The sequence below is a fragment of the Podarcis erhardii genome, assembly GCF_964252035.2.
Source record: "Podarcis erhardii genome assembly, chromosome: 7".
NCBI classification, from domain to species: domain Eukaryota; kingdom Metazoa; phylum Chordata; class Lepidosauria; order Squamata; family Lacertidae; genus Podarcis; species Podarcis erhardii.
The window spans coordinates 88,595,265-88,619,038 of record NC_138511.1 but is presented as its reverse complement, the minus strand read 5'-3'; the positions used below and the strand labels follow the sequence as shown (position 1 = coordinate 88,619,038).

The 23,774-nt window shown below is 51.4% G+C and overlaps 1 protein-coding gene across 2 annotated transcripts; it reads left to right on the top strand.

Moving 5' to 3' along the window:
- The first annotated feature begins 3,325 nt into the window (after window positions 1-3,325).
- Window positions 3,326-22,582, top strand: COQ8B (coenzyme Q8B). 2 transcript variants are annotated; one of them, XM_081869061.1, is made up of 14 exons: window positions 3,326-3,704; window positions 6,409-6,720; window positions 7,183-7,249; window positions 8,166-8,243; window positions 8,887-9,009; window positions 10,068-10,153; window positions 10,399-10,539; window positions 10,744-10,825; window positions 13,441-13,534; window positions 15,384-15,525; window positions 16,979-17,086; window positions 17,183-17,248; window positions 18,703-18,789; window positions 21,104-22,582. In XM_081869061.1, exons 1-14 carry the CDS (start codon window positions 3,567-3,569, stop codon window positions 21,404-21,406), a joined length of 1,827 nt encoding a protein of 608 aa, XP_081725187.1. In that variant the 5' UTR covers window positions 3,326-3,566; the 3' UTR covers window positions 21,407-22,582. The 2 variants fall into 2 exon arrangements, with proteins under 2 accessions (XP_081725187.1, XP_081725186.1); XM_081869060.1 differs by having other exon boundaries at window positions 6,406-6,720; window positions 21,104-22,581.
- The last annotated feature ends 1,192 nt before the right edge of the window (window positions 22,583-23,774 follow it).

Genomic DNA, 23,774 nt, shown 5'->3' with positions numbered 1-23,774 from the left:
CTAAGTCAGTTCTTGGTATGAGCTTTCGTGTGCATGCACACTTCTTCAGATACAACAAAAGAATGGCAGACATATGCGGAGCATGCGGAGATGGCAAAACTAACGGGGAAGATCAGAAACCAGGAAGATCAAGTATTTTTAAAAGACTGGAGTAAATTCTTCATTTATTAAAATCACTGGCAGGGATGTAATGACACTTGTAATGTGGAATTATTTATGGTAACTACAGATATATAACAGATGTATAAGGAAAAGATGCAGAAAACTTTATCTTAAATAGGGAACCCATGGAGGAAGGGAAGGAGGTCCGAAGGTTCAAAAGAACCTTTTATTTTAATGTTTGAAATAGTTAAAGTTAAAATGTATAAGATTATGTACAACCAATAAAAACCTTTTCTATCTATCTATCTGCAAGAAGATAAAACCTCTCCATTCTGAAGGAAATCAGCCCTGAGTGCTCACTGGAAGGACAGGTCCTGAAGCTGAGGCTCCAAGACTTTGGCCACCTCATGAGAAGAGAAGACTCCCTGGAAAAGACCCTGATGTTGGGAAAGAGCTCCCGTTGCTCGGTCCCTGCTCCTGCCAACCTAGCAGTTCGAAAGCACCTCAAAGTTGTTGTTGTTTAGTCGTTTAGTTGTGTCCGCCTCTTTGTGACCCCCTGGACCAGAGCACGCCAGGCACTCCTGTCTTCCACTGCCTCCCACAGTTTGGTCAAACTCATGCTGGCAGCTTCGAGAACACTGTCCCACCATCTCGTCCTCCGTCGTCCCCTTCTCCTTGTGCCCTCCATCTTTCCCAACATCAGGGTCTTTTTCAGGGAGTCTTCTCTTCTCATGAGGTGGCCAAAGTCTTGGAGCCTCAGCTTCAGGATCTGTCCTTCCAGTGAGCACTCAGGGCTGATTTCCTTCAGAATGGAGAGGTTTGATCTTCTTGCAGTCCATGGGACTCTCAAGAGTCTCCTCCAGCACCAGAATTCAAAAGCATCCATTCTTCGGCGATCAGCCTTCTTTATGGTCCAGCTCTCACTTCCACACATCACTACTGGGAAAACCATGGCTTTAACTATACGGACCTTTGTCGGCAAGATGATGTCTCTGCTTCTTAAGACGCTGTCTAGGTTTGCCATCGCCTTTCTCCCAAGGAGCAGGCGTCTTTTAATTTCGTGACTGCTGTCACCATCTGCAGTGATCATGGAGCCCAAGAAAGTAAAATCTCTCACTGCCTCCATTTCTTCCCCTTCTCTTTGCCAGGAGGTGATGGGCCCAGTGGCCATGATCTTCGTTTTTTGATGTTGAGCTTCAGACCATATTTTGCGCTCTCCTCTTTCACCTCAAAGTACAAGTAGATAAATAGGTACCGCTCCGGCGGGAAGGTGTTACGGAAGGGGGGGGGCATGTCTTATTCACCTTCTTCGCTACAATATATCTGCTCAATTTCTCTAGGACTCCATCACCCCTCCCCTGTCCTCCATAATCCCTCAAGGTGTCAAGACCCTAATCCGTTCAAATCTCTGATCAGTTTCCTCCAGGCAATGTCAGGTGGCAGGCTATGCATATTTGAGACCATTGTTTTCTCATCCCCAGGAAGTGTTTATCTGTGCATATCTCCAGCTCTGCATATTCCCCCCTCCCTCCTCCATATGCTGATCTGTGTAACCCCTCCACCTTCCTGAAGTGCTGATCTGTGTAACCCCTCCACCTTCCTGAAGTGCTGATCTGTGTAACCCCACCTTTCTGTGATGTATTCATGACGTGTTTTGCACTGTATTCTGGGACATGGAGGGAGTTTCAAAAACTCATGTCACCCCTTTCTCACTGTTCAATCTCGCCTTGAACCTGTTGCGCAATAAACTTGGATCTTCTGCAGTTTGCTCCTGTCTACGGCTGAGCTCATTTTCCTCCGCAGGGACCCACGGACTTAGTCCGATGAGCTGGGTGGCAGAGTAGCCTCGCACCCAGATTTTTGCCGTAACAAAGGTAAACAGCGTTTCCATCCGCTGCTCTGGTTTGCCAGAAGCGGCTTAGTCATGCTGGCCACATGACCCGGAAGCTGTACGCCGGCTCCCTTGGCCAATAAAGTGAGATGAGCCCGCAACCCCAGAGTCGGCCACGACTGGACCTAATGGTCAGGGGTCCCTTTAAAACCACAAAGGAGGCAGCAGTTGCAAGTTTCCAGCCTCTGTATCCACAGGGGGGCGCTGTCTTTCTCCAGGCAGCGGTTCTCAACCTGTGGGTCCCCAGATGTTGTTGGACTACAACTCCCATCATCCCTGAGCTCTGGCCTTGCTAGCTAGGGGTGAGGGGAGTTGTAGTTCAACAACATCTGGGGACCCACAGGTTGAGAAAGGCTGTTTCATGGACACATCCCCACTTTTGAAGTTTAAAAAGGAAGGGAAGGGGGCAGTGACAAACAATTCCTTCCTTGCACGTCCCCTTTGCCTCCTCCAGCACCCACCCACACCCAGCTCCACCCCATGTTGTGCCGCTGGGCCTGCCTAATCCTGCAAGGGTGCTGCACCCAGAAAAGGGTATTCGAACGCAAGACAGGAGATCCCTGGGGCCAAGCCCTCCTTCCTGGCCGATTCGAGGTAGGGCAGCGCCCCCTAGTGAAACCCAATGGCTCTATCTCAGTGGTTCTCAAGCTGTGGGTTCCCAGATGTTGTTGGACTACAACTCCCATCATCCTTGAGCTCTGGCCTTGCTAGCTAGGGGTGATGGGAGTTGTAGTTCAACAACATCTGGGGACCCGGTTTGACTTCAAACCGCCCCCCCTGCTCGTCCCTGTCTCTTGAGATCGACGGATGCCGACAGCAATACAAAGTCCTTCTTCCCACAGCGCCTAGTTAAACGGTGGAACTCCCTGCCCCATGAGCCAGCCAGGGTGGCTTTAAGAGCGGATTCGAAAGATTCACGGAGGAGGAGAGGGCCAGGGAGAGTGTTGCCCCTGTGCCCGGATCCTTCACGCGGGTTTCCCCGGAGAGATGTTTTGCAAGGCCACCTGGAGATCAGGAGGCTTCATCCGACAGGCTCCATCTCTTTCTAATATTGCCAACCCGCCCGGTGATCTTCGGGCGGGTGATAAATTAAAAAGCTAAGAATAGCAGCGCGGCCTCCCTCCTCCCGTGGCAGTGAGTTCCACCGGCGAACGGATTCCTCCTGAATGGGCGCGGGAACGAGGGCGGGGCGAGCGGGAGACAAATGAATGAATCAAAGCGGGCGGGGGCGGATCCTCGAGCCCTGATTGGCCGACGCCTTCCAGCGCCCGGGAAAGCACGCGGGGCCGCCGATTGGACGCCCGCCGCGCCCGTCCGGAAGGGAGGCGGGACTAGCCGGACCCGGAAGCAGATGCCGGTGGCCAGAGGAGGGGAGAGGCGAGCGGCCAGGGTCGGACCGCGGTGGGAACAGCCTCCTCCCCATACCCGGACCTGGTGACCTTTGACCCCGCTCTTTTTGGGGGGGGGAGGTCTCTCTCATTCACCCGAACCCCTCTCTCTTGGCGCCCTTTGACCTTTGCCCCCCCTCAGGGCCTTTTGGGTCCCCTCCTCTCTCCCCCCCCCCCGGGCCGAGATGCCTTGGAAGCGGGGGCTCCGGTTCCTGGGGAGCTGCTCTGCGGGGAGGGTGGCCCCTGAGGGGGTCAGGCTGGCACGACCCTCCTTCGGGACCCACAGCTCCGAGGGGAGACCTGACAGCTGCAGGAAGAGGAGGGTGAGTCAGTGGGGGGGGTGGAAGTGTGTGTGGGGGGAGAGTCCTTGGGCTGGGGCTCTGGGCACCAACCCACACGTCAGAAGGACCCTGCCGGGTCAGGGTCAAGGGTCCAGCAGCCGGTGCTCATTCATAAATGTGCAACAAGTCTAGCTCACCCTTGTGAGTGTGAAACTGCGCATCGGACTCTGTGATTGTGCTGATCTCAGCAGGGCAGAGGCCTCTGTGCGGCTGCTTTTATTTACAGTGGTACCTTGGGTTACATATGCTTCAGGTTACAGACTCCGCTAACCCAGAAATAGTGCTTCAGGTTAAGAACTTTGCTTCAGGATGAGAACAGAAATCATGCTCCAGCGGGGCGGCAGCAGCGGGAGGCCCCATTAGCTAAAGTGGTCCTTCAGGTTAAGAACAGTTTCAGGTTAAGAACGGACCTCCGGAACGAATTAAGTATTTAACCCAAGGTACCACTGTAATGTGTTGCACATGCAGCCCTCCTTCTTTCCTCCAAGGAGCTCTGTGAAGTTCTTCTCTCTACACCCTCGTTTCATCCCCACGACAACCCCAACCCTGCAAGGTGGGTTAGGCTCAGAAAAGGCAGTGGCTGTCCCCCAAGATCACACTCCCCCTCCATAGCCAAAGTGGGAATTCGAACCCCTGCCTCTCCCAGTCTGACACTTTAACCACTATGCCATCGCTGCCTCCCTGCTGGAAGAGGCTGACTCTGCCCAAAGGTGGCTGGAGAGCAGGGCTGAAATGGAGTTGAAACTCAAACACCTGCCCTTAACTCTTGGCTTCAGGGATGAAAATCAGCTCCAAGAGACGGACCCAACCGGTTAAGCATGTTGACGCCTGCAGCCAAAATGGAAATCGCTTGCCACTTAAACAGCATGTGTGTGCGTGCTCTGCTCTACACAACCTGGGGAGGTCACTGCTACTGGGAAGTGAGGGGTTCGGAGGAGGATGCTGTTATTGTGTATTAAATTTGTATACCATCCTTCATCCGTAGTTGTGTCCACATGGCACAAGTCCAATCCGCCTCCTGTAAAGGTAAAGGGACCCCTGACCGTTAGGTCCAGTCGTGGCCGACTCTGGGGTTGCGGCGCTCATCTCGCTTTATTGGCCGAGGGAGCCGGCGTACAGCTTCCGGGTCATGTGGCCAGCATGACTAAGCCGCTTCTGGTGAACCAGAGCAGCGCATGGAAATGCTGTTTACCTTCCTGCCGGAGCAGTACCTATTTATCTACTTGCACTTTGACGTGCTTTCGTACTGCTAGGTTGGCAGGAGCAGGGACCGAGCAACGGGAGTTCACCCCGTCGCAGGGATTCGAACCACCGACCTTCTGATCGGCAAGTCCTAGGCTCTGTGGTTCAACTCATGGCGCCACCCGCATCCCAATCTGCCTCCTGGTGAACACACAAAAGCCACTGTGCCTTGTGGAGCCCAGGATGTCCACCTCCACTGGGAACTGCTGTCCCAATATTATATATTTTTATAGATAGATAGATACATGTCTAGCACACAGGCAGGCTCAGTTTTCACTGCTGGGTAATGGCCTTGAAAGCTCAAGAAGCAGAAAACGAGGTCACCTTTTCCCTGGATGCTGAATTGCTCCATTACTTGACCTCTGCAATTTCCATTCTTGGGGGGGTGGGGGGTGGCGGCGTGTGGTACATGTGGGACTCCCTGCCCCATGTAGGCTGGTTTAACCTGCCATTGATAATAATAATAATTTATTATTTGTACCCCGCCCATCTGGCTGGGTTTCCTCAGCCACTCTGAGCGGCTTCCAACAAAGATTAAAAATACATAAAAATGTCGCACATTAAAAACTTCCCTGAACAGGGCTGCCTTCAGCTGTTTTCTAAATGTCAGGTGGTTGTTTATCTCTTTGACATCTGCTGGGAGGGCGTTCCACAGGGCAGGTGCCACTACCGAGAAGGCCCTCTGCCTGGTTCCCTGTAACTTGGCTTCTCGCAGGGAGGGAACTACCAGAAGGCCCTCGGCGCTGGACCTCAGTGTCCGGGCTGGACGATGGGCGTGGAGACGCTCCTTCAGGTATACTGGGCTGAGGCCGTTTGGGACTTTAAAGGTCAACATCAACACTTTGAATTGTGATCGGAAACGTACTGGGAGCCAATGTAGGTCTTTCAAGACCAGTGTTATGTGGTCTCGGCGGCAATGATGCTTTGCCCTCTGCCCCCTCAATATTGGGGGGGGGGCAGTGGCTGAGTACCCTGCTAAGGAATACAGTGGTGCCTCGCAAGACGAAAAGAATCCGTTCCGCGAGTCTCTTAGTCTTGCGGTTTTTTCGTCTTGCAAAGCAAGCCCATTAGCGGATTAGCGCTATTAGCGGTTTAGGGGCTTAGCGGATCAGCTGATAAGTGGCTTAGCGGCTTAGAAAAAGGGGGGGAGGAAAAAAACCCCGCAGGAACTCGCAAGACATTTTCGTCTTGCAAAGCAAGCCCATAGGAAATTCGTTTTGCGAAGCACCTCCAAAACGGAAAACCCTTTCGTCTAGCGGGTTTTCCGTCTTGCGAGGCATTCGTCTTGCGGGGCACCACTGTATTGAGGGGGCTAGTGAAAGCTCTGCCCCTGAGAGTTGGGGCACCTTTTCCCTGCGCTTTAGAAGAAATTGGGTTTTGGGGGCTGAGAGCTCTGTGTCCCGGACCCGGCAGGAAACAGCAATCTGCTTTCTGCTTTTAGCAGGAAACCGTGGCGCTCCCAGCATCTCCTTGGGAGGAGCAGGAAAACCTGCCTTGCCCGGGAAGGTGGTTCCTGCAGGGGGCAAACTCTTGTCACACCGCAAGCGCCACAGGATGGACTGCCGATCTTTCCGGTGACCAGCCGCTTCCCATGCCCACAGGGGCACCCGCGCTTTGGGGAGTCTCCAGCTTTGGTTGCCCCCGTCTGATTCATCAGAGTGCGCCCCTTCGAGGTCTCACGGTGGAGGACATCCAGAAAGCGAGGGAATCTCGGCCGAGGAAAGACCAGGAGAGCCTGGGCAAAATGAGGCAGAAGGTAAGGTCTGGGTCTCTTGGGGGGGGGGGAGTGGTGGCTTGAACCCTGAGCCCACCAGGATCCAGCAGGGATGCAACATTTGGCACAACGCTTAAGGTAGAAGTTTCCAAATGTTCCCTGTTTGTGACACACTTTTTCATTTTGCAAGACACCCACACGCTGCAGCCGACAAGCAAGTGTGTTGCGGCACACAGTTTGGAAAGCTCTGGCTTAAGGTGTATGCACAGGTAATGCTGCTAATTGCCTCTATCGGCTGGGGAAATAGTTCAGATCGCAACTGTAGAAACTTTATGCTTAAGAGCATAAAAATAAGCTGGTTGGTTGGACGTGCCAAGGTGGACCCATCTTGCCTTAACGTTCTGTTCCCAGATGTTTCTGGAGAGCTCGCAAGAGGGGGTGAGCCTTCCTTGTCCCCCAACATCTGGCTGGCTTAACTTTTCTGCTGTCTGCTTTGTTCCTCAGCTCAGCGAGAGAGCCCGTGAGCGGAAAGTACCAGTGACCCGCGTTGGACGCCTTGCGAATTTTGGAGGTGAGATCCTCCAGGCGGCAGCATTCACAGTTGAGGATTTGTTGCATCACAGAGAGGGAGGGAGAATGGCAGGGTGATGCGACTGAATTTTGCCTTTCGTTTGCCTGCTTTGCTGCCATTGGTTTGGCTGCTGTGATGTCACGGAATGTTTATAGACAGACACCAGTTGCTCAGAGGAAAGGGCCAGTCGTGGAACAATGTAAACGGCTGCAGGAGCGTGGAAGTTGAATGCACATCTACAAAAACTAACGCAGACAGGTCCTCGAATTGTAGCAAGTTCCCCCCTGAAAAAGAAGTATTAAACCATGACAATAAATCTTGTCATTTGGGAATTGTAGAGGGCTGAGAATGAATGGCTTGAAATGAATATTCCACTCACAAAATTACAATCCTAAGCATTTCTTGAGGACGATCCTAATGTAATTTATGTTTGCAGAGTAGACCTTCCTATGGGTTCCACATTGGTGGGGTGGGGAGGGGCAGTTGGAGCTGGTGGTGGGAGAGACTGGGCTGAGGGGGAGACTGGACTCATTCTACAGTGGTGCCCCGCAAGACGAATGCCTCGCAAGACGGAAAACTCGCTAGACGAAAGAGTTTTCCGTTTTGGAGGTGCTTCGCAAAACAAATTTCCTATGGGCTTGCTTCGCAAGATGAAAATGTCTTGCGAGTTCCTGCGGGGTTTTTTCCCTTTCCCCCCCTTTTTTCTAAGCCGCTAAGCCGCTTATCCGATAAGCCGCTAAAAGCCGCTAAACCGCTAATAGCGCTAATCCGCTAAGCCGTCAATGGGCTTGCTTCGCAAGACGAAAAAACCGCTAGACGAAGAGACTCGCGGAACGGATTCTTTTCGTCTTGCGAGGCACCACTGTATTCCACACACCCCCTGCCTGCGATTCATACAGTCCTTTCTCCCTTCCAGGTCTGGCTGTGGGCCTGGGCTTTGGAGCCTTGGTGGAAGTGGCGAGGAACTCCCTTAATGGGGAGCAAAAAATCAAGGGTAAGGAAGGTGCGAGAGAAGGGCCTGCCCCTGTGTACTCGTGCTCTCTTGCACATGTGTGTGCGAGGCCACAAGGGGCTGCTTTACAAGATTTTGAGGGCTGGGGTGTGCGGCTGGGGCTGGCCTTGCCTCAAAAAGTGGCTGGACTCTTTTTCTGCTCTCAAGGGAAGAGGATGCCAGACTAGCTGGGCCCCTTTGGCCTGACCCAGAATAATAATAATAATAATAATAATAATAATAATAATAATAATAATAATAATTTATTTATACCCTGCCCATCTGGCTAAGTTTCCCCAGCCACTCTGGGCGGCTCCCAGTCGAGTGTTAAAAACAATACAGCATTAAATATTAAAACTTCCCTAAACAGGGCTGCCTTCAGATGTCTTTTAAAGATAAGATAGCTGCTTATTTCCTTCACATCTGGTGGGAGGACGTTCCACAGGGCGGGAGCCACCACCGAGAAGGCCCTCTGCTTGGTTCCCTGTAACTTGGCTTCTTGCAATGAGGGAACCGCCAGAAGGCCCTTGGCGCTGAATCTTAGTGTCCGGGCTGAACGATGGGAGTGGAGACGCACATATTCTGCTCTCATGAGAGACCTGCTACCCCAGGCACAAGCGAATCTTTCTTCCCTCTCCCTCTGCAGACGCAAGCTTCCTGCTGGACTCAAACCCCTTCCTGTCGGAAGCAAACGCCGAGCGGATTGTGGACACCCTCTGCAAAATGCGTGGGGCTGCCCTCAAGATTGGCCAGATGTTGAGCATTCAAGGTATTGGGGGGGGAGAAGGGGGTGTTCCCATTTCCTGCCAGCATCTTCCCGTGGGGGGCTGCTCAGAATCGATGGGAGGGTTGATGGGGCTGCTGGCTGGTTGGCATTGGGAAAATTCCAAAGAGATCCATCCGTTGTCCCCCACCCCCCAAATCTGGAAGGTTATACAACAATAATAATAATAGTTTATGATTTATACCCCACCCATCTGGCTGGGTTTCCCCAGCCACTCTGGGCTGCTCCCAGCAGAATACTAAAAACATAATAAAACTTCCCTAATAGGACTGCTTTCAGATGTCTTCTAAAAGTCAGATAGTTGTTTATTTCCTTGACATCTGGTGGGAGGGTGTTCCACAGGGCGGGTGCCACCACCAAGAAGGCCCTCTGCCTGGTTCCCTGTAACCTTACTTCTCACAGTGAGGGAACCACCAGATGGCACTCGGAGCTGGACCTCAGTGTCTGGGCAGAACGATGGGGGTGGAGACGCTCCTTCAGATATACTGGTCCGAGGCCGTTTAGGGCTTTCAAGGTCAGCACCAACACTTTGAATTGTGCTCGGAAACGTACTGGGAGCCAGTGTAGGTCTTTCAAGACCAGTGTCATGTGGTTTCGGCGGCCGCTCCCAGTCACCAGTCTAGCTGCCGCATTCTGGATTAGTTGCAGTTTCCGGGTCACCTTTAAAGGTGGTCCCATGTAGAGTGCATTGCAGTAGTCCAAGCGGGAGATAACTAGATCATGCACCACTCTGGCGAGACAGTCTGCAGGCAGCTAGGGTCTCATCCTGCGTACCAGATGGAGCTGGCAGACAGCTGCCCTGGACACAGAATGGACCTGTGCCTCCATGGACAGCTGTGAGTCCAAAATGACTCCCAGGCTGCGCACCTGGTCCTTCAGGGGCAGAGCTGCCCCATTCAGGACCAGGGAGTCCCCCACACCCGTCAAAGGACTGCCCTCCCGAGCCAAAACCAAAGAGCCTCTCCAGGCCAGCCGGGTGGGTTGCAGCACCGCAAACGGTATTTAAAAAACAGTTTCTTTGGGACGCCCGCTTCTCCCCGCAGACAACAGCTTCATCAGCCCCCAGCTGCAGCAGATTTTCCAGCGCGTCCGACAAAGCGCCGACTTCATGCCGCCCTCTCAGATGATGGTGCGTTGCTGTGGGGTGGGCCAGGGGGCCGCGAGGGAAGCCGCCTTTGCCCTCCGCCTGTGGTTGGGTGGGAGGGTTGGCATGGATGCTCTGAGCAGGGAAGTCCGGCTCAGCTGCCACACTGAGACGCTGCCAGCGCAGGGAGATGCCCGCGGGGTTTGCCTCAGTCCAGGTGGCAGCCACTGATGTTGTGAATCAGCTCTCCAGCGTCTTGCTTCAGGGACTCTCTGCTCTTCCCCTTCCAGGGCGTCCTGGTGGAAGAACTGGGTGCTGACTGGCGGAACAGAGTCGCCTCCTTTGAGGAAACGCCCTTTGCGGCCGCCTCCATCGGCCAAGTGCACCTTGGGGTGCTGAAGGACGGGACCGAAGTGGCCATGAAGATCCAGGTAAACGTTGGCTCAGATGTGGAGACGTTGCCGGGATTTGAACCCAGGACTGTGCATGGAAGGAAGATGCTCTGGCCACGGGGTGAGGGCAGAGCCTGTAGGGAGAGACTTTGACTGCGAGGCAAGTCTCTGGTCTGCTGGGGTTGGAAGCCCTTGGCAGCGCAGCCGGTCTTGACGTTCCATCTCTCTCCTCTTCTCCTACAGTATCCAGGCATTGCTCAGAGCATCCGGAGTGACGTGGATAACCTGTTGGTGGTGCTCAAGATGAGCATGATGCTCCCAGAAGGTAAGGAGAATGCAAGGTGAGCCAAAGGGGGTCCATCTAGTTCCATCTTCTCTCTTCCTCTTCATCATCATCATCATCATCATCATCATGTTGTTGTTGTTTAGTCGTTTATTCATGTCCGCCTCTTCGTGACCCCCTGGCCCAGAGCACGCCAGGCACTCCTGTCTTCCACTGCCTCCCGCAGTTGGGTCAAACTCATGCTGGTAGCTTCGAGAACACTGTCCAACCATCTCGTCCTCTGTCCTCCCCTTCTCCTTCTGCCCTCCATCTCTCCCAACATCAGGGTCTTTTCCAGGGAGGCTTCTCTTCTCCTGAGGTGGCCAAAGTCTTGGAGCCTCAGCGTCAGGATCTGTCCTTCCAGTGAGCACTCAGGGCTGATTTCCTTCAGAATGGAGAGGTTTGATTTTCTTGCAGTCCATGGGACTCTCAAGAGTCTCCTCCAGCACCAGAATTCAAAAGCATCCATTCTTCGGCGATCAGCCTTCTTTATGGTCCAGCTCTCATTTCCATACATCACTACTGGGAAAACCATGGCTTTAACTAAACAGACCTTTGTTGGCAAGGTCATCATCATAAATTTTATTTATACCCTGCCCTCCCCAGCCAAGACCGGGTTCAGGGCTGCTAACACCAAATATAAAACAATTGATTGAAATACAGCTTAAAAACAAGATTAAAATACAACATTAAAATGCAGCCTCATTTCAGCGGAAACTCAATTTTGGGGGGATAAAAACGTCAAGTCTTCACCAAGGCTAACTACCCAGGCTGGTCCTACATGGGCCAGAAAAAAGCCAGGGGAGTCCCCAAATAGGAGTTCCAACACAGAAGGAAAGAAAGGGAAAAAGAAAGAGGGGGAGGGAATCAAATTGATTCCAAGCCAAAGGCCAGGTAGAACAACTCTGTCTTACAGGCCCTGCGGAAAGAAATCAGATTTTTTGAAAAACCGTTTTTATTTGAAATTTATAACAAAACCATATACAGTGGTGCCCCGCAAGACGAACGCCTCACACGACGGAAAACCTGCTAGACGAAAGGGTTTTCCGTTTTGGAGGCGCTTCGCAAAACGAATTTCCCTATGGGCTTGCTTCGCAAGACGAAAATGTCTTGCGAGTTCCTGCGGGTTCCCCCCCCCTTTTCTAAGCAGCTAAGCCGCTTATCAGCTGATCCGCTAAACTGATAAGCCGCTAAACCGCTAATAGCGCTAATCCGCTAAGCTGTCAATGGGCTTGCTTCGCAAGACGAAAAAACCGCTATACGAAGAGACTCACGGAACGGATTAATTTCGTCTTGCGAGGCACCACTGTACATATCCATATAGAGAGATTTATCTGAATCTTGAGACTTCCCCCCCCCCATCCCCTCCATAGGTCCTATTGTCAACATTTTCAACTGCATATTATTTCATAATCTATATTTTACATCTGTCCATAGTCTTTGTTACATTACAAGTGAGATTAAAATCCTGTTTTCATCTGCTTCCGGTGGTCTCCTAAATAAATTATAATTTCCCCCCATTCTTTCTTGGAAGTTTTTGTCTTCTTGGTCCCTGAGCTTTCCGGTCAGTTTTGCAATTTCAGCGTAGGCTAATAGCTTGGTTTGCTATTCCTCCCTGGTAGGGACTCAAATTCTTCTTTCCATCTCTGGGCTAGTAGCATCCGTGGTGCTGTTGTCGTGTACGTGAAGAGTTCCTTTGGGATGTCGGTGTCAGGGAAGAGTTAGAAGTTTTCAATTTATCAGAGGGAGCAAGCATTCCCCAAGGGGGGAAGGAGAGCAGTGAATCTAATAGAAGGGAGCGTTCAACATTTTGAGAGTGGCTGGTCACAGAGAAGCAGAGCTCAGAAGGTATCTGAAATAAGCGACTCTGAGGAATAATAGTTAAGAACTGTTTATAAGATTATTTTGTTAATACACAATAAAAAGTTATAAAAGAACAAGAAGCGTTTGTGTGGTGATCTGAAGAGGACAACAACCAGTTCTGACAGTCGGTACCTACAATTCCTAATAAGAAGGCTTCTGGATTCCCCCCCCCCCCCAAAAAAAAGCTATTTAAAACATGTTTTTCAGTTCATTGTATAATCATTTCCCAGAAAGCCTTTCTTATACCACCACCACATATGATAAAAGTTACCTTCTTTTCCTTTACATTTCCAGCAGGTATTTGTACTTGTTTTATACATTTTTGCTAGCTTACTAGGATTGCTAGGAGTCAAATACCACCGACACATCATTTTCATATAATTTTCTTTCAGCCTACAACATGGTGCAAATTTCAAATCTGTTTTCTATAACCTTTCCCAATCTGCAATCTGAATGTTATGCCTCAAATCCCTTGCCCAGTGTACCATTACAGAATTTACCTGTTCACTTTTTATATGACATTCCAAGAGCAATCTATACCTTTTCACATCTAGTCCGTCTTCTCACAAGGGCCTACCAGGTAGCAACCTGCACACAGGACCTGAGCGCCAGAGCCCTTTCCTCCTCCCTGAATCTGTCCAGTCCTCCTTGAGAGCTGCCCAGGTGGGTGGCTGGTCTTTTCCTCCTGCACCAGGGAGTTCCCCAGTTTTGTGCTCTCCTGGGTGAGCAGCCTCTGCCCGTCTTCTTCCTTGCAGGCCTCTTTGCTGACAACACCCTGCAGGTGCTTCAGAAGGAGCTGGAGTGGGAATGCGACTACCAGCGGGAGGCTCAGTGCGCCCGGAAGTTCAGGTACAAATGAATTTATTATTTCGGTCACAGCCCAGTTCCAGCCCACATACAATATCAAGGAAGTCATAAAACACAATACGGATACATTTGAATTTGCAATTAGGTATAACAGGGACAATACAGATGTAGCAACAGTTAAAAATATATATACAGTGGTGCCTCGCAAGACGAAAAGAATCCGTTCCGCGAGTCTCTTCGTCTTGCGGTTTTTTCGTCGTGCGAAGCAAGCCCATTAGCGGATTAGCGCTATTAGCGGCTTAGCGGATCAGCTGATAAGCGGCTTAGCGGATCAGCTGTTTAGCGGCTTAGCGGCTTAGAAAAGGGGGGGGGAGGAAAAAAAACCCGCAGGAACTCGCAAGACATTTTCGTCTTGCGAAGCAAGCCCATAGGGAAATTTGTTTTGCGAAGCACCTCCAAAACGGAAAACCCTTTCGTCTAGCGGGTTTTCCGTCTTGCGAGGCATTCGTCTTGCGGGGCACCACTGTATAAAAATTAAAACTTAGTCACTAACATGTAACCTAAAATTATCATTTAAGGCTTTACTCATTACGATAGCATAGCTTGTTCCCTACGTTTTATGGCAGTCGCACAGAATTTGGCTACCCTTAACGTGATCTCAGGATCCTTGTCCTCTACAAGGGATTTTAGACATTGAAGTACAGATTCGTTTGGAGATTTTTGCATAGCAGGGGTAATAAATACCGAGGGTATATTCCCGTAGAAACGGCATGAGAGACAGTTTCTACCTCCATCAATCCGCAGGGGCAGACGCGTTCCACGTATGGCTTACCCTCGAATCTGCCCTGCAGTAAGGCAGATGGCAGCACGTTGAATCTAGCGAGAGTAAATGACCGTCTGTATTTGGGCATTTGTAGGAAGTTCAGGTAGCTGAGAGCACACCCCTGGCCTGGCCTTGCTCCTCCCGGGAGACCCCCCCGCCGGCCTTTCAAGAGCCTTCCCTGCAAACCCTTCCCCTAACAAGGAAATGCCAGCACAGCTGCCCCAGTGGTCCTGCCCAGGGCTGCCAGCTCTTGGAATTGACTCAGGAAAGTGGGGATTTGCCTTGCCCTGCGAGTCAACCCTGGCTGGCAGCAACAGCACGACCTGGTTTCAAGAGTTCTTGCCAGGGACTGAACCCAGGGACTTCTGTCTCCATAGCGGGCGCTGTGCCACATTGAGCCACGGGAGTGGGCGGGAGCTGGGGCAGAGCCCACTATTACTCTTTATTTATTTAATTTATGTACCACCCTATACCCGAGGGACGCGGGTGGTGCTGTGGGTTAAACCACAGAGCCTAGGACTTGCCGATCAGAAGGTCGGCAGTTTGAATCCCTGCGACGGGGTGAGCTCCAGTTGCTCGGTCCCTGCTCCTGCCAACCTAGCAGTTTGAAAGCACGTCAAAGTGCAAGTAGATAAATAGGTACCACTCCGGCAGGAAGGTAAACGGCGTTTCCGTGCGCTGCTCTGGTTCGCCAGAAGCGGCTTAGTCCTGCTGGCCACATGACCTGGAAGCTGTCTGCGGACAAAACGCTGGCTCCCTCGGCCAATAAAGCAAGATGAGTGCTGCAACCCCAGAGTCAGCCACGAATGGACCTAATGGTCAGGGGTCCCTTTACCTTTACCCTGCACCCGGAGGTCTGAGGGCAATTCACGTAGAAACATCACAGTATATAAAATAAAATAAAAGTAATAACCCAATAGCACCTCCCCCAAAAGGAGGTGCCTTTTGGGACCCGGCTGGAGGACCCCTGTAGCCTCAGGACCAGCCACCCTTTTTTGGGGGGGCCTTGGTGTCTTGCGGCCCTCCCCCTTGGAAAGAGCCTCCTTGCTGAAGCATCTCTCCCCCCAGGCGCCTCCTGGAAGGAGACCCGTTCTTTGAGGTGCCCAAGGTGGTAGAGGAGCTGTCCACCCACAGGGTCCTGTCGATGGAGCTGGCGGGGGGCGTCCCGCTGGACCGCTGCCAGGATCTCAGCCAGGAGCTGCGGAATGAGGTGAGGTGGGGGCCAGGAATGCAGGGCTCTCCTTACGGAGAAAGCTTGGGTGGAGGAGAGGTCTCTGTGTCTGTGGATGGCGTTACCCCCCCAAAAGGAGCATCTCTATAGGAGACCTTCGTAGCATTTACACACACACCCGGCGGCTGCAGCCCCCTTTCCTGCCTGCCCAGGGAAGTCTACATAAATGCATAGCTGTCAACCGTCCCTTATTTGGCGGGAAAGTCCCTTATCCCAGCGCCGTGTCCCGCTGCTGTCCCTTACTGATGATGTCCCTTAAATTTCCCGGGTTTCAAAGGAAGCAGCTCCTCTCCCTCCCTCCTTGCCGGCCAGGGAGGAGGAAGGCTCCAACTGGGTTGCTTGGCTGCGTTGCTCACCCAATAAGGAGTCTAAGAACGACTGGGGGGGGGTGGAGCTTGCAAGCCTTGTGCCGATAAAATCAGCCGCATTGCCTGGGGACTCGCTTTTGCTCAGCGCTTCCCAGCGGAGAGGTGACGGTGGTTTTCCTTGCTGCATCCCCTTTGCTGGGTTTCTGCGCTGTGGGAATCACCGCTTGAGGCTTCGTTTGGCTGCTGGCTGAGCTTTCTGCCTTTGGCTCGGAGGGGCTCAGAAGTTTACCATACCTGTGCCCCTTGGAAAATCCCTTATTTTGGCTGCTGATCCCTTATTTTCGAGGCTGCTGGTCCCTTATTTTCAAATCTGTAAGTTGACAGCTATGCATTAATGCTGCCAAATGGCAAGCACCGTGCAATAGGATGATCTCAAGGCTGCAGATTTCTGGGCCAAGGCATTAAAGGAAACACCTCCAATCCCCGATCGAACCGTTGTTCCTTCTCTGTATTTGGCGCTTTGAAATTGATTTTCTGAAGCCAATAAAGAGATGGAAAAAAACAAAGAGCTCATCTCTCGCAGTGAGAATGTCTCTAGTGAGGTTCTGGGAAACGCTTTAGCTAGTCATTCTCTGGACTAGTGGCACTCAAGAGTCTGGCAGGTAGCCTGGCCGGAAAATAATAATAATCAGTCTCTAGTAGGATCTAGTAAAAGAGGAAGGGTTCTTGCAGTATGGTTTGATTTCACATCATTTATGAATGAGGAGGCAAACGGACGGATGGCCATTCCAGGTTACGCTAATGGGTTACATGAAAATAAGTCACAATTCGCCCATTCTCTTCCATTTTATTCTTGCCGTCTCTCCATTCTCGTGGTGCACACATGATAAGAATTAATATTAACGTTTTTGTTCAGTCCACCATGTGTTCAACATATTGGTAATATTTTTAAAGTATTTATTAATCCACAATATTCGTGTTCCGTGTCTGCCCTGATACCGCCTAATGCTTCTCTTCTGGTACCTTCTTTCTTTTCTTACTTTCTTCCTTTAAATTTTGCCTTTCCTTCCACTAAAAGTATCTAAAAAATAAAGGAGGGCTCCCTCTCTTCCTTCTCTCCGCAGATCTGTTCCCACATCCTTCGCCTGTGCCTCCGAGAGGTCTTTGAGTTCCGCTTCATGCAGACCGATCCAAACTGGTCCAATTTTTTCTATGATGCTGAGAGGCACAAGGTGGGAGTTTGGGCTGGATTCTTTGGGTGGGGGGAGATGTTTGCCAGGTGCGAAAGACTGCAGACGCGTCTAACCCCTCGTCTTCTTTCCTCGCAGGTGACCCTGCTGGACTTTGGGGCCAGCCGAGACTTCAGCAAAGAGTTCACTGACAATTACATTGAGGTGAGTGCCAGTTATCTTTTCCTCCTCCTTTTACAGCATCTCACATCCCTCCTGGGGTAGATGCCTGCTTTCTAGATGTCCAGGCATCACACAGGTGGGCGTCCCCTCGGCCGTTGGAAAGGGCAGGGTCTCCATAATAACCCTACTTTAATCCATCAGCCTGCATGTGTCCATTTTAACTTTCTAGCCTTTTCCATCACCTCTGTAATGTGTTATCTCTGTCGTTTAGTAATAATAATAATAATAATATACTTCAGAGCATAATAATAATAATAATAATAATAATAATAATAATAATAATTGTTTATATGCCACCCATCTGACTGGGTTTCCCCAGCCACTCTGAGCAGCTCCAAACAAAATATTTACAACACAATGAAACATTAGATATCAAGGAGATAAAGAACTATATAACTTTTAGAAGACATCTGAAGGCAGCCTTGAACAGTGGTACCTTGGGTTAAGTACTTAATTCGTTCTGGAGGTCCGTTCTTAACCTGAAACTGTTCTTAACCTGAAGCACCACTTTAGCTAATGGGGCCTCCTGCTGCCGCCGCGTCGCTGGAGCACGATTTCTGTTCTCATCCTGAAGCAAAGTTCTTAACCTGAAGCACTATTTCTAGGTTAGCAGAGTCTGTAACCTGAAGTGTATGTAACCTGAAGGGTATGTAACCCGAGGTACCACTGTATCGGGAAGTTTTCAATGGTTGATGTTTTACTATGGTTTATATATGCCATGGGATGCGGGTGGCGCTGTGGGTAAAACCTCAGTGCCTAGGACTTGCCGATCGCATGGTCCCTGCGGCGGGGTGAGCTCCCGTCTTTCGGTCCCAGCTCCTGCCCACCTAGCAGTTCGAAAGCACCCCTAAGTGCAAGTAGATAAATAGGTACCACTTTATAGCGGGAAGGTAAATGGCGTTTCCGTGCGCTGTGCTGGTGCTGGCTCGCCAGAGCAGCTTCATCACGCTGGCCACGTGACCCGGAAGTGTCTGTGGACAGCGCTGGCCCCCGGCCTCTTAAGTGAGATGGGCGCACAACCCTAGAGTCGGACATGACTGGCCCGTACGGGCAGGGGTACCTTTACCTTTTATATATGCCATAAGCTGTTCAGAGTGGGTTTCCCCAGCCAGATGGGCAGGGTATAAATATTATTATTATTATTACAGGGCTGCCTTCAGATGTCGTCTAAAAGTCAAATAGTTGTTTGACATCTTATGGTATTCCACAGGGCAGGCTACCCAGTCCCTCTGCCTGGTTCCCTGTAACCTCATTCCTCACATAACACACAAAATAATAATAAAATAATAATCCTAATAGCAGCACACACCCCACACATGTAGCAGGTTGGGGAAGTGGGGCTTCAGTGGTGGCTATATAATGCCAGCCGCTGGCTAGAGCAGGGCTGAGCCCCCCAATATCCACCCCCTCAGCCCCTCTCTTTCCTCTCTGCGAAGGTGGTGAGGGCCGCGGCGGATGGAGACCGGGCCAAAGTGCTGCAGAAGTCCAAAGACCTCAAGTTCATGACGGGGTTCGAGACCAAGGTGAGTGTGTCCGTCGGGAGATATTAATCTCAAAAGCTGCCCCAGGCTGAACAGGAACCAGCGTTTTGGGTTGGCACTGAGGGGCACTGGGCAGAGCGGGTTGATTTCAAGAGGCTGTGAGCCGGAGGGGGGGCAGGAAGAGGAGAGGAGGTTTAAATCTCTCCCCCACCCTGCCGCCGATCTGCTGCGATCGTCTCTGTCCCTGCCTGTCCACCATAGGCTAGTTTAACAGTCGCAAAGATTCTCAAGGAGCACCAGAGCTCTTGCTGCTTACAGAGAGGAGATTATAAAATGATCTGTGATGTATGGAAGTGAGAGCTGGACCACAAAGAAGGCTGATCGCCAAAGAATGGATGCTTTTGAATTATGGTGCTGGAGGAGACTCTTGAGAGTCCCATGGACTGCAAGAAGATCAAACCTCTCCATTCTGATGGAAATCAGCCGTGAGTGCTCACTGGAAGGACAGATCCTGAAGCTGAGGCTCCAAGACTTTGGCCACCTCAGGAGAAGAGAAGACTCCCTGGAAAAGACCCTGATGTTGGGAAAGATGGAGGGCACAAGGAGAAGGGGACGACAGAGGACGAGATGGTGGGACAGTGTTCTCGAAGCTGTGAATATGAGTTTGACCAAACTGTGGGAGGCAGTGGAAGACAGGAGTGCCTGGCGTGCTCTGGTCCAGGGGGTCACGAGGAGGCGGACACGACTAAACGACTAAACAACAACAATCGTGGGAAGAGAGGAAAAAATCTCTCTCTCTCTCTGTCTCTCTCTCTCATAACTCTAGAACTCATGGTCATTGTAATGAAGCTGAATGCAGATAAAAGAGAGACTTTCTTCATGAAGCGCATAAACTGTGGAACTCCCTGCCACAAGAGGCAGTGAAGGCCACCCATCTGGATGGCTTGCACAAATTCATGGAGGAGGAGAGAGCTATTGGCATCTACTAGCCAGGATGGCGGGTCTCTGCCTCCACAGTCAGAGGCAGCGACACTTCTGGGCACCATTTGCCCTGAACCGCAACAGAGGAGAGCCCCCTTATCCTTGTGGGTTTCCCCAAAGAGGCACCGTCTCCTTGGCCACTGTGGGAACAGGACTGGATGGGGCCGCCTTTGGCCTGATCCGGCAGGCTCTTCTCACACTCTTGTGGAGCCTCCAGATCCAACGGCAGTCTATCTGGAGTCCTCGGTTCTTTTGGGTAGAATAGGAGGCTGGACTAGATGGGCCTGATCCCACAGCCAGGCTCTTCTTAGGAGGGCACCAGGTTTGCAAAGTCTGAGTCCCATACTGTCCGGAGTGGGGTGCCATTCTCTGCCCCCCCTTCCTCTGGGCAGTTGCTCTGCCACGCCTACCATTTTGTGATTTAGCTGGGGGTGGGGGGCTGGCTTGTTTGTTTTAGATTCTTTGAAGGTTTTATGGCAGCGGTTCTCAACCTGTGGGTCCCCAGATGTTGTTGGACTACAACTCCCATCATCCCTGAGCTCTGGGCTTGCTAGCTAGGGGTGATGGGAGTTGTAGTTCAACAACATCTGGGGACCCACAGGTTGAGAAAGGCTGTTTCTTGGACACATCCCCACTTTTGAAGTTTAAAAAGGAAGGGAAGGGGGCAGTGACAAACAATTCCTTCCTTGCACGTCCCCTTCGCCTCCTCCAGCACCTACCCACACCCAGCTCCACCACATGTTGTTCTGCTGGGACAGGCCGAATCCTGCAAGGGTGCTGCACCCAGAAAAGGGGATTCGAACGCAAGACAGGAGAGCCCTCCTTCCTGGCCGATTCGAGGTAGGGCAGCGCCCCCTAGTGAAACCCAGTGCCTCTATCTCAGTGGTTCTCAACCTGTGGGTCCCCAGATGTTGTTGGACTACAACTCCCATCATCCCTGAGCTCTGGCCTTGCTTGCTAGGGGTGATGGGAGTTGTAGTTCAGCAACATCTGGGGACCCACAGGTTGAGAAAGGCTGCTTGTGGTCTGCAAGTAGATTCATATTTTTTATCTCATTCCCCTTATCAAAGCATTCAGTCTCTGCTTTCCCAGGCTAAACATTCCCAGCTCCTTCAACATCAGGCTTGGTTTCCAGACCCTCAATCATCTCTGTCTCCCTCCTCTGCCTGCCTTCCTTGTCAACACTCTTCTAAAACTGCAGCATCCAGAACTGGACACAGGTGGGGTCTGAACAAGGCGGAAGAAAGTGGCCAGGGCAGTCTGCCCATGCCCAGGAACCCCTCTTCCCCTTCCTGTCAGGCCCTGTGGCCCCTACCTGTGCAGCCAGTCCCAGAAACCCCTCCCCTTGGACTGACCTCCCCCCTTCTCCCGCCAGGTGTTTGAGGACGCCCACGTGGACGCCGTGATGATCCTGGGAGAGGCCTTCTCCACGCCGGGCCCCTTCGACTTCAGCACCCAGCGCACCACTCGCTGCATCCAGGACCTTATCCCCGTGATGCTGAAGCACCGACTCAGCCCCCCTCCGGAGGAGAGCTACTCGCTACACCGCAAAATCGCCGGGTCCTTCCTCATCTGCGCCCGACTTGGGGCCGCCATCCCCTGCCGTGAGATGTTCGAGGAGGCCTATGCCCGGTACTTGGCCGGGCAGCGGCCAGCTCCCATGGCCGGCAGGGTCTAAGGGGATCCTCCGCTGTTTCGATGAGTGGATCCTGCAGCTCGCCGGCCGGAAATCTCCGCGAGGGAGCCCTGACCATTCTGCTGCCGGGACAGCTTGTGTGGGGCAGGGGCCCTCTGTGGGGCAGCATCTCGGCCAAGCGGAGGTCTTTCTTCGGACCAGCCTCTGGCCGGTATTAGAGCTGCCCTCTAACACAGCCGCCTGCCTTGGCACCTTCATCCTCGACCCCTCTGGTGGTCTCCTCTGAGCAAGGGAAGGAGTAGCGCCAGCTGGCTCTGCCCCACACCCTCGCTTGGCCTCCTGCCTGCTCTCCTGCCCCCTACAGGCCCCGTGTCCCTAGGGCAGCAATAGCTGAGGTGCCGCCGCCGTCCAAAGGGTACGGTCAAATCAGCGAGGTTTGGCACTCCCTGCAATCGACTCCCTTGGAGGAACTGACGGTTCTCATTGCCAAGCAAAGAGGCTTGAAGAAGCTCAAGTGATTTGGGGGCTGTCAGTCTCCCGGGAATGATAAAAGAGCTTCGCTGCTGCTCCCAAGGAGATCCATCCGTCCCAATGTCCCTTTCCGGTTCCTAACTCCAGCCAGGAGAGTCCTGGCTTCCTTCGTTTTGTGGCCTTTGGAGCAGGAGGACATGAATGCTCTTAGGCTGCCCTTGAGCTGGGGCGCATCCCACCCGTGAAAAGGACCCCTCCCCTCCTTCTGCTTTTAATATATAAACTTGGGTGTGACTTTAAACTGGGGCAGCTAGACGAAGGCTTAAGTGTTGTAAAAGAGAGAAAGGCAGCGAGAGATCTGGGGGGAGAGGGATCTGGCAGAAGTAACTGGGTCTCAGGCCTGACTTGGGTGGCCAAAGTGTGTGTGTGTCTGTATGTGTCTCTGCCCATTACAGCTACTGGGTGCTTTTTAAAATGAAAAAACGGTGTCCATGTGTTTTCTCTGCCATCCAAATGGGGAGGTACTGAAGACCAGAAAAGCAAGCGGCTGTTCCTTGTGGGCCAAAAGCGGGCAGGGAAGCCACGAGTTGCAGTTTGGGGGCATTTTTTGCGCAGGGAGGGCCTCCCAGCCCCACCCCAGAGCGTCCAAAACAGCCAACACCCAGTCTGGGAAATGAAAGAAGCATCTGATCCATCAGAACGACCTGTCACACTTCTGCAAATTTAGCAAGGCTTGGTATCTGTTTTTATTGGAGAAGGGGCTCCTCCCTCTCTCTCTCTCTCTCTCTCTCTATCTATATATATTTAATCTTTTTTAAAGCTCAGATAAATGCTTTGATATTGTCCTGTGGCTCTGAAGTCTTAGCTCCTCATCCTTGCTTAATTTTTTATTATTTTTTAGGGCAGAGGGAGTGACTGAAGAATGGAAAAGTTGAAAGCAAATAGGGAGAAACATAGCACATCTCATTAGACAACGATCACATACTTGATGACCCCATCTGTGGGGAAATTATATTAGGATAATCAAATCCGAAAGACACAAGGAAATGAGAGAAAGGCGTATATAGAAACAAAACTAGGGTTAGGAATAATTAAGAGAGAGGGAAGCACGGAAGGGAGAAAAGAGGGGGAGAGAAAGGAGAACGAAAACATAGAAAGAGAGCGGGATAAAAAGAGGCAACTGATTTCTGGGACTAAAATGTGTTAGAAATGTGATTTACCATATTTTTCGCTTCATAAGACACACTTTTTTCTTCCTAAGAAGTAAGGGAAAATGTCTGTGTGTCTTATGGAACAAATGCGTGGTCCCTGGAGCCAAAAAACTGCCCCAGCTAAGGAAAAGACACTAAGGCAAACAAGAGGGAAGAGGGTGTTTAAAGGAAACAGCTGATCAGTAAGCAATCAGGAGGGAGATAAGGGTCGCTAGAGATAAAGGAGACTGCCTAGGAGGGGGGAGGTAAAAGCCCATGGATCCTCAGGATTTTTGCATTGGGTCACCCTAAATTCACTATCAGATCACGTAGCATGTCCGTGGCTACAGCCTGTACCAAAAAAATCACACACCCACTGTTGAGTGGGGCCACAGTGGCGCAAAAATGTGGTTACAAAGCACGGATCCACATGGATTCTCAGGATTTTTGCACTGGGCTACCCCAAACTCAACGTCAAATCACATGTCTCTGGCCACAGCATGAACCACAAAAATCATGCATCCACTGTTTCGTTCAGAATATTTTTTTCTTGTTTTCCTCCTCTAAAAACTAGGTGCATCTTATGGAGTGAAAAATACGGTACCTCCCTGGGAAGGTTCTTTCACCCAGCATGCAGTGGAATTCCCCCATGTTGAAAGACACACTAAAAACAGATTAAAAAATATAAGGAGAGTCCCTTTATGCAGTGCATAGTTAAACTACAGAACTCCCACCCCCAGGTTGCGGGG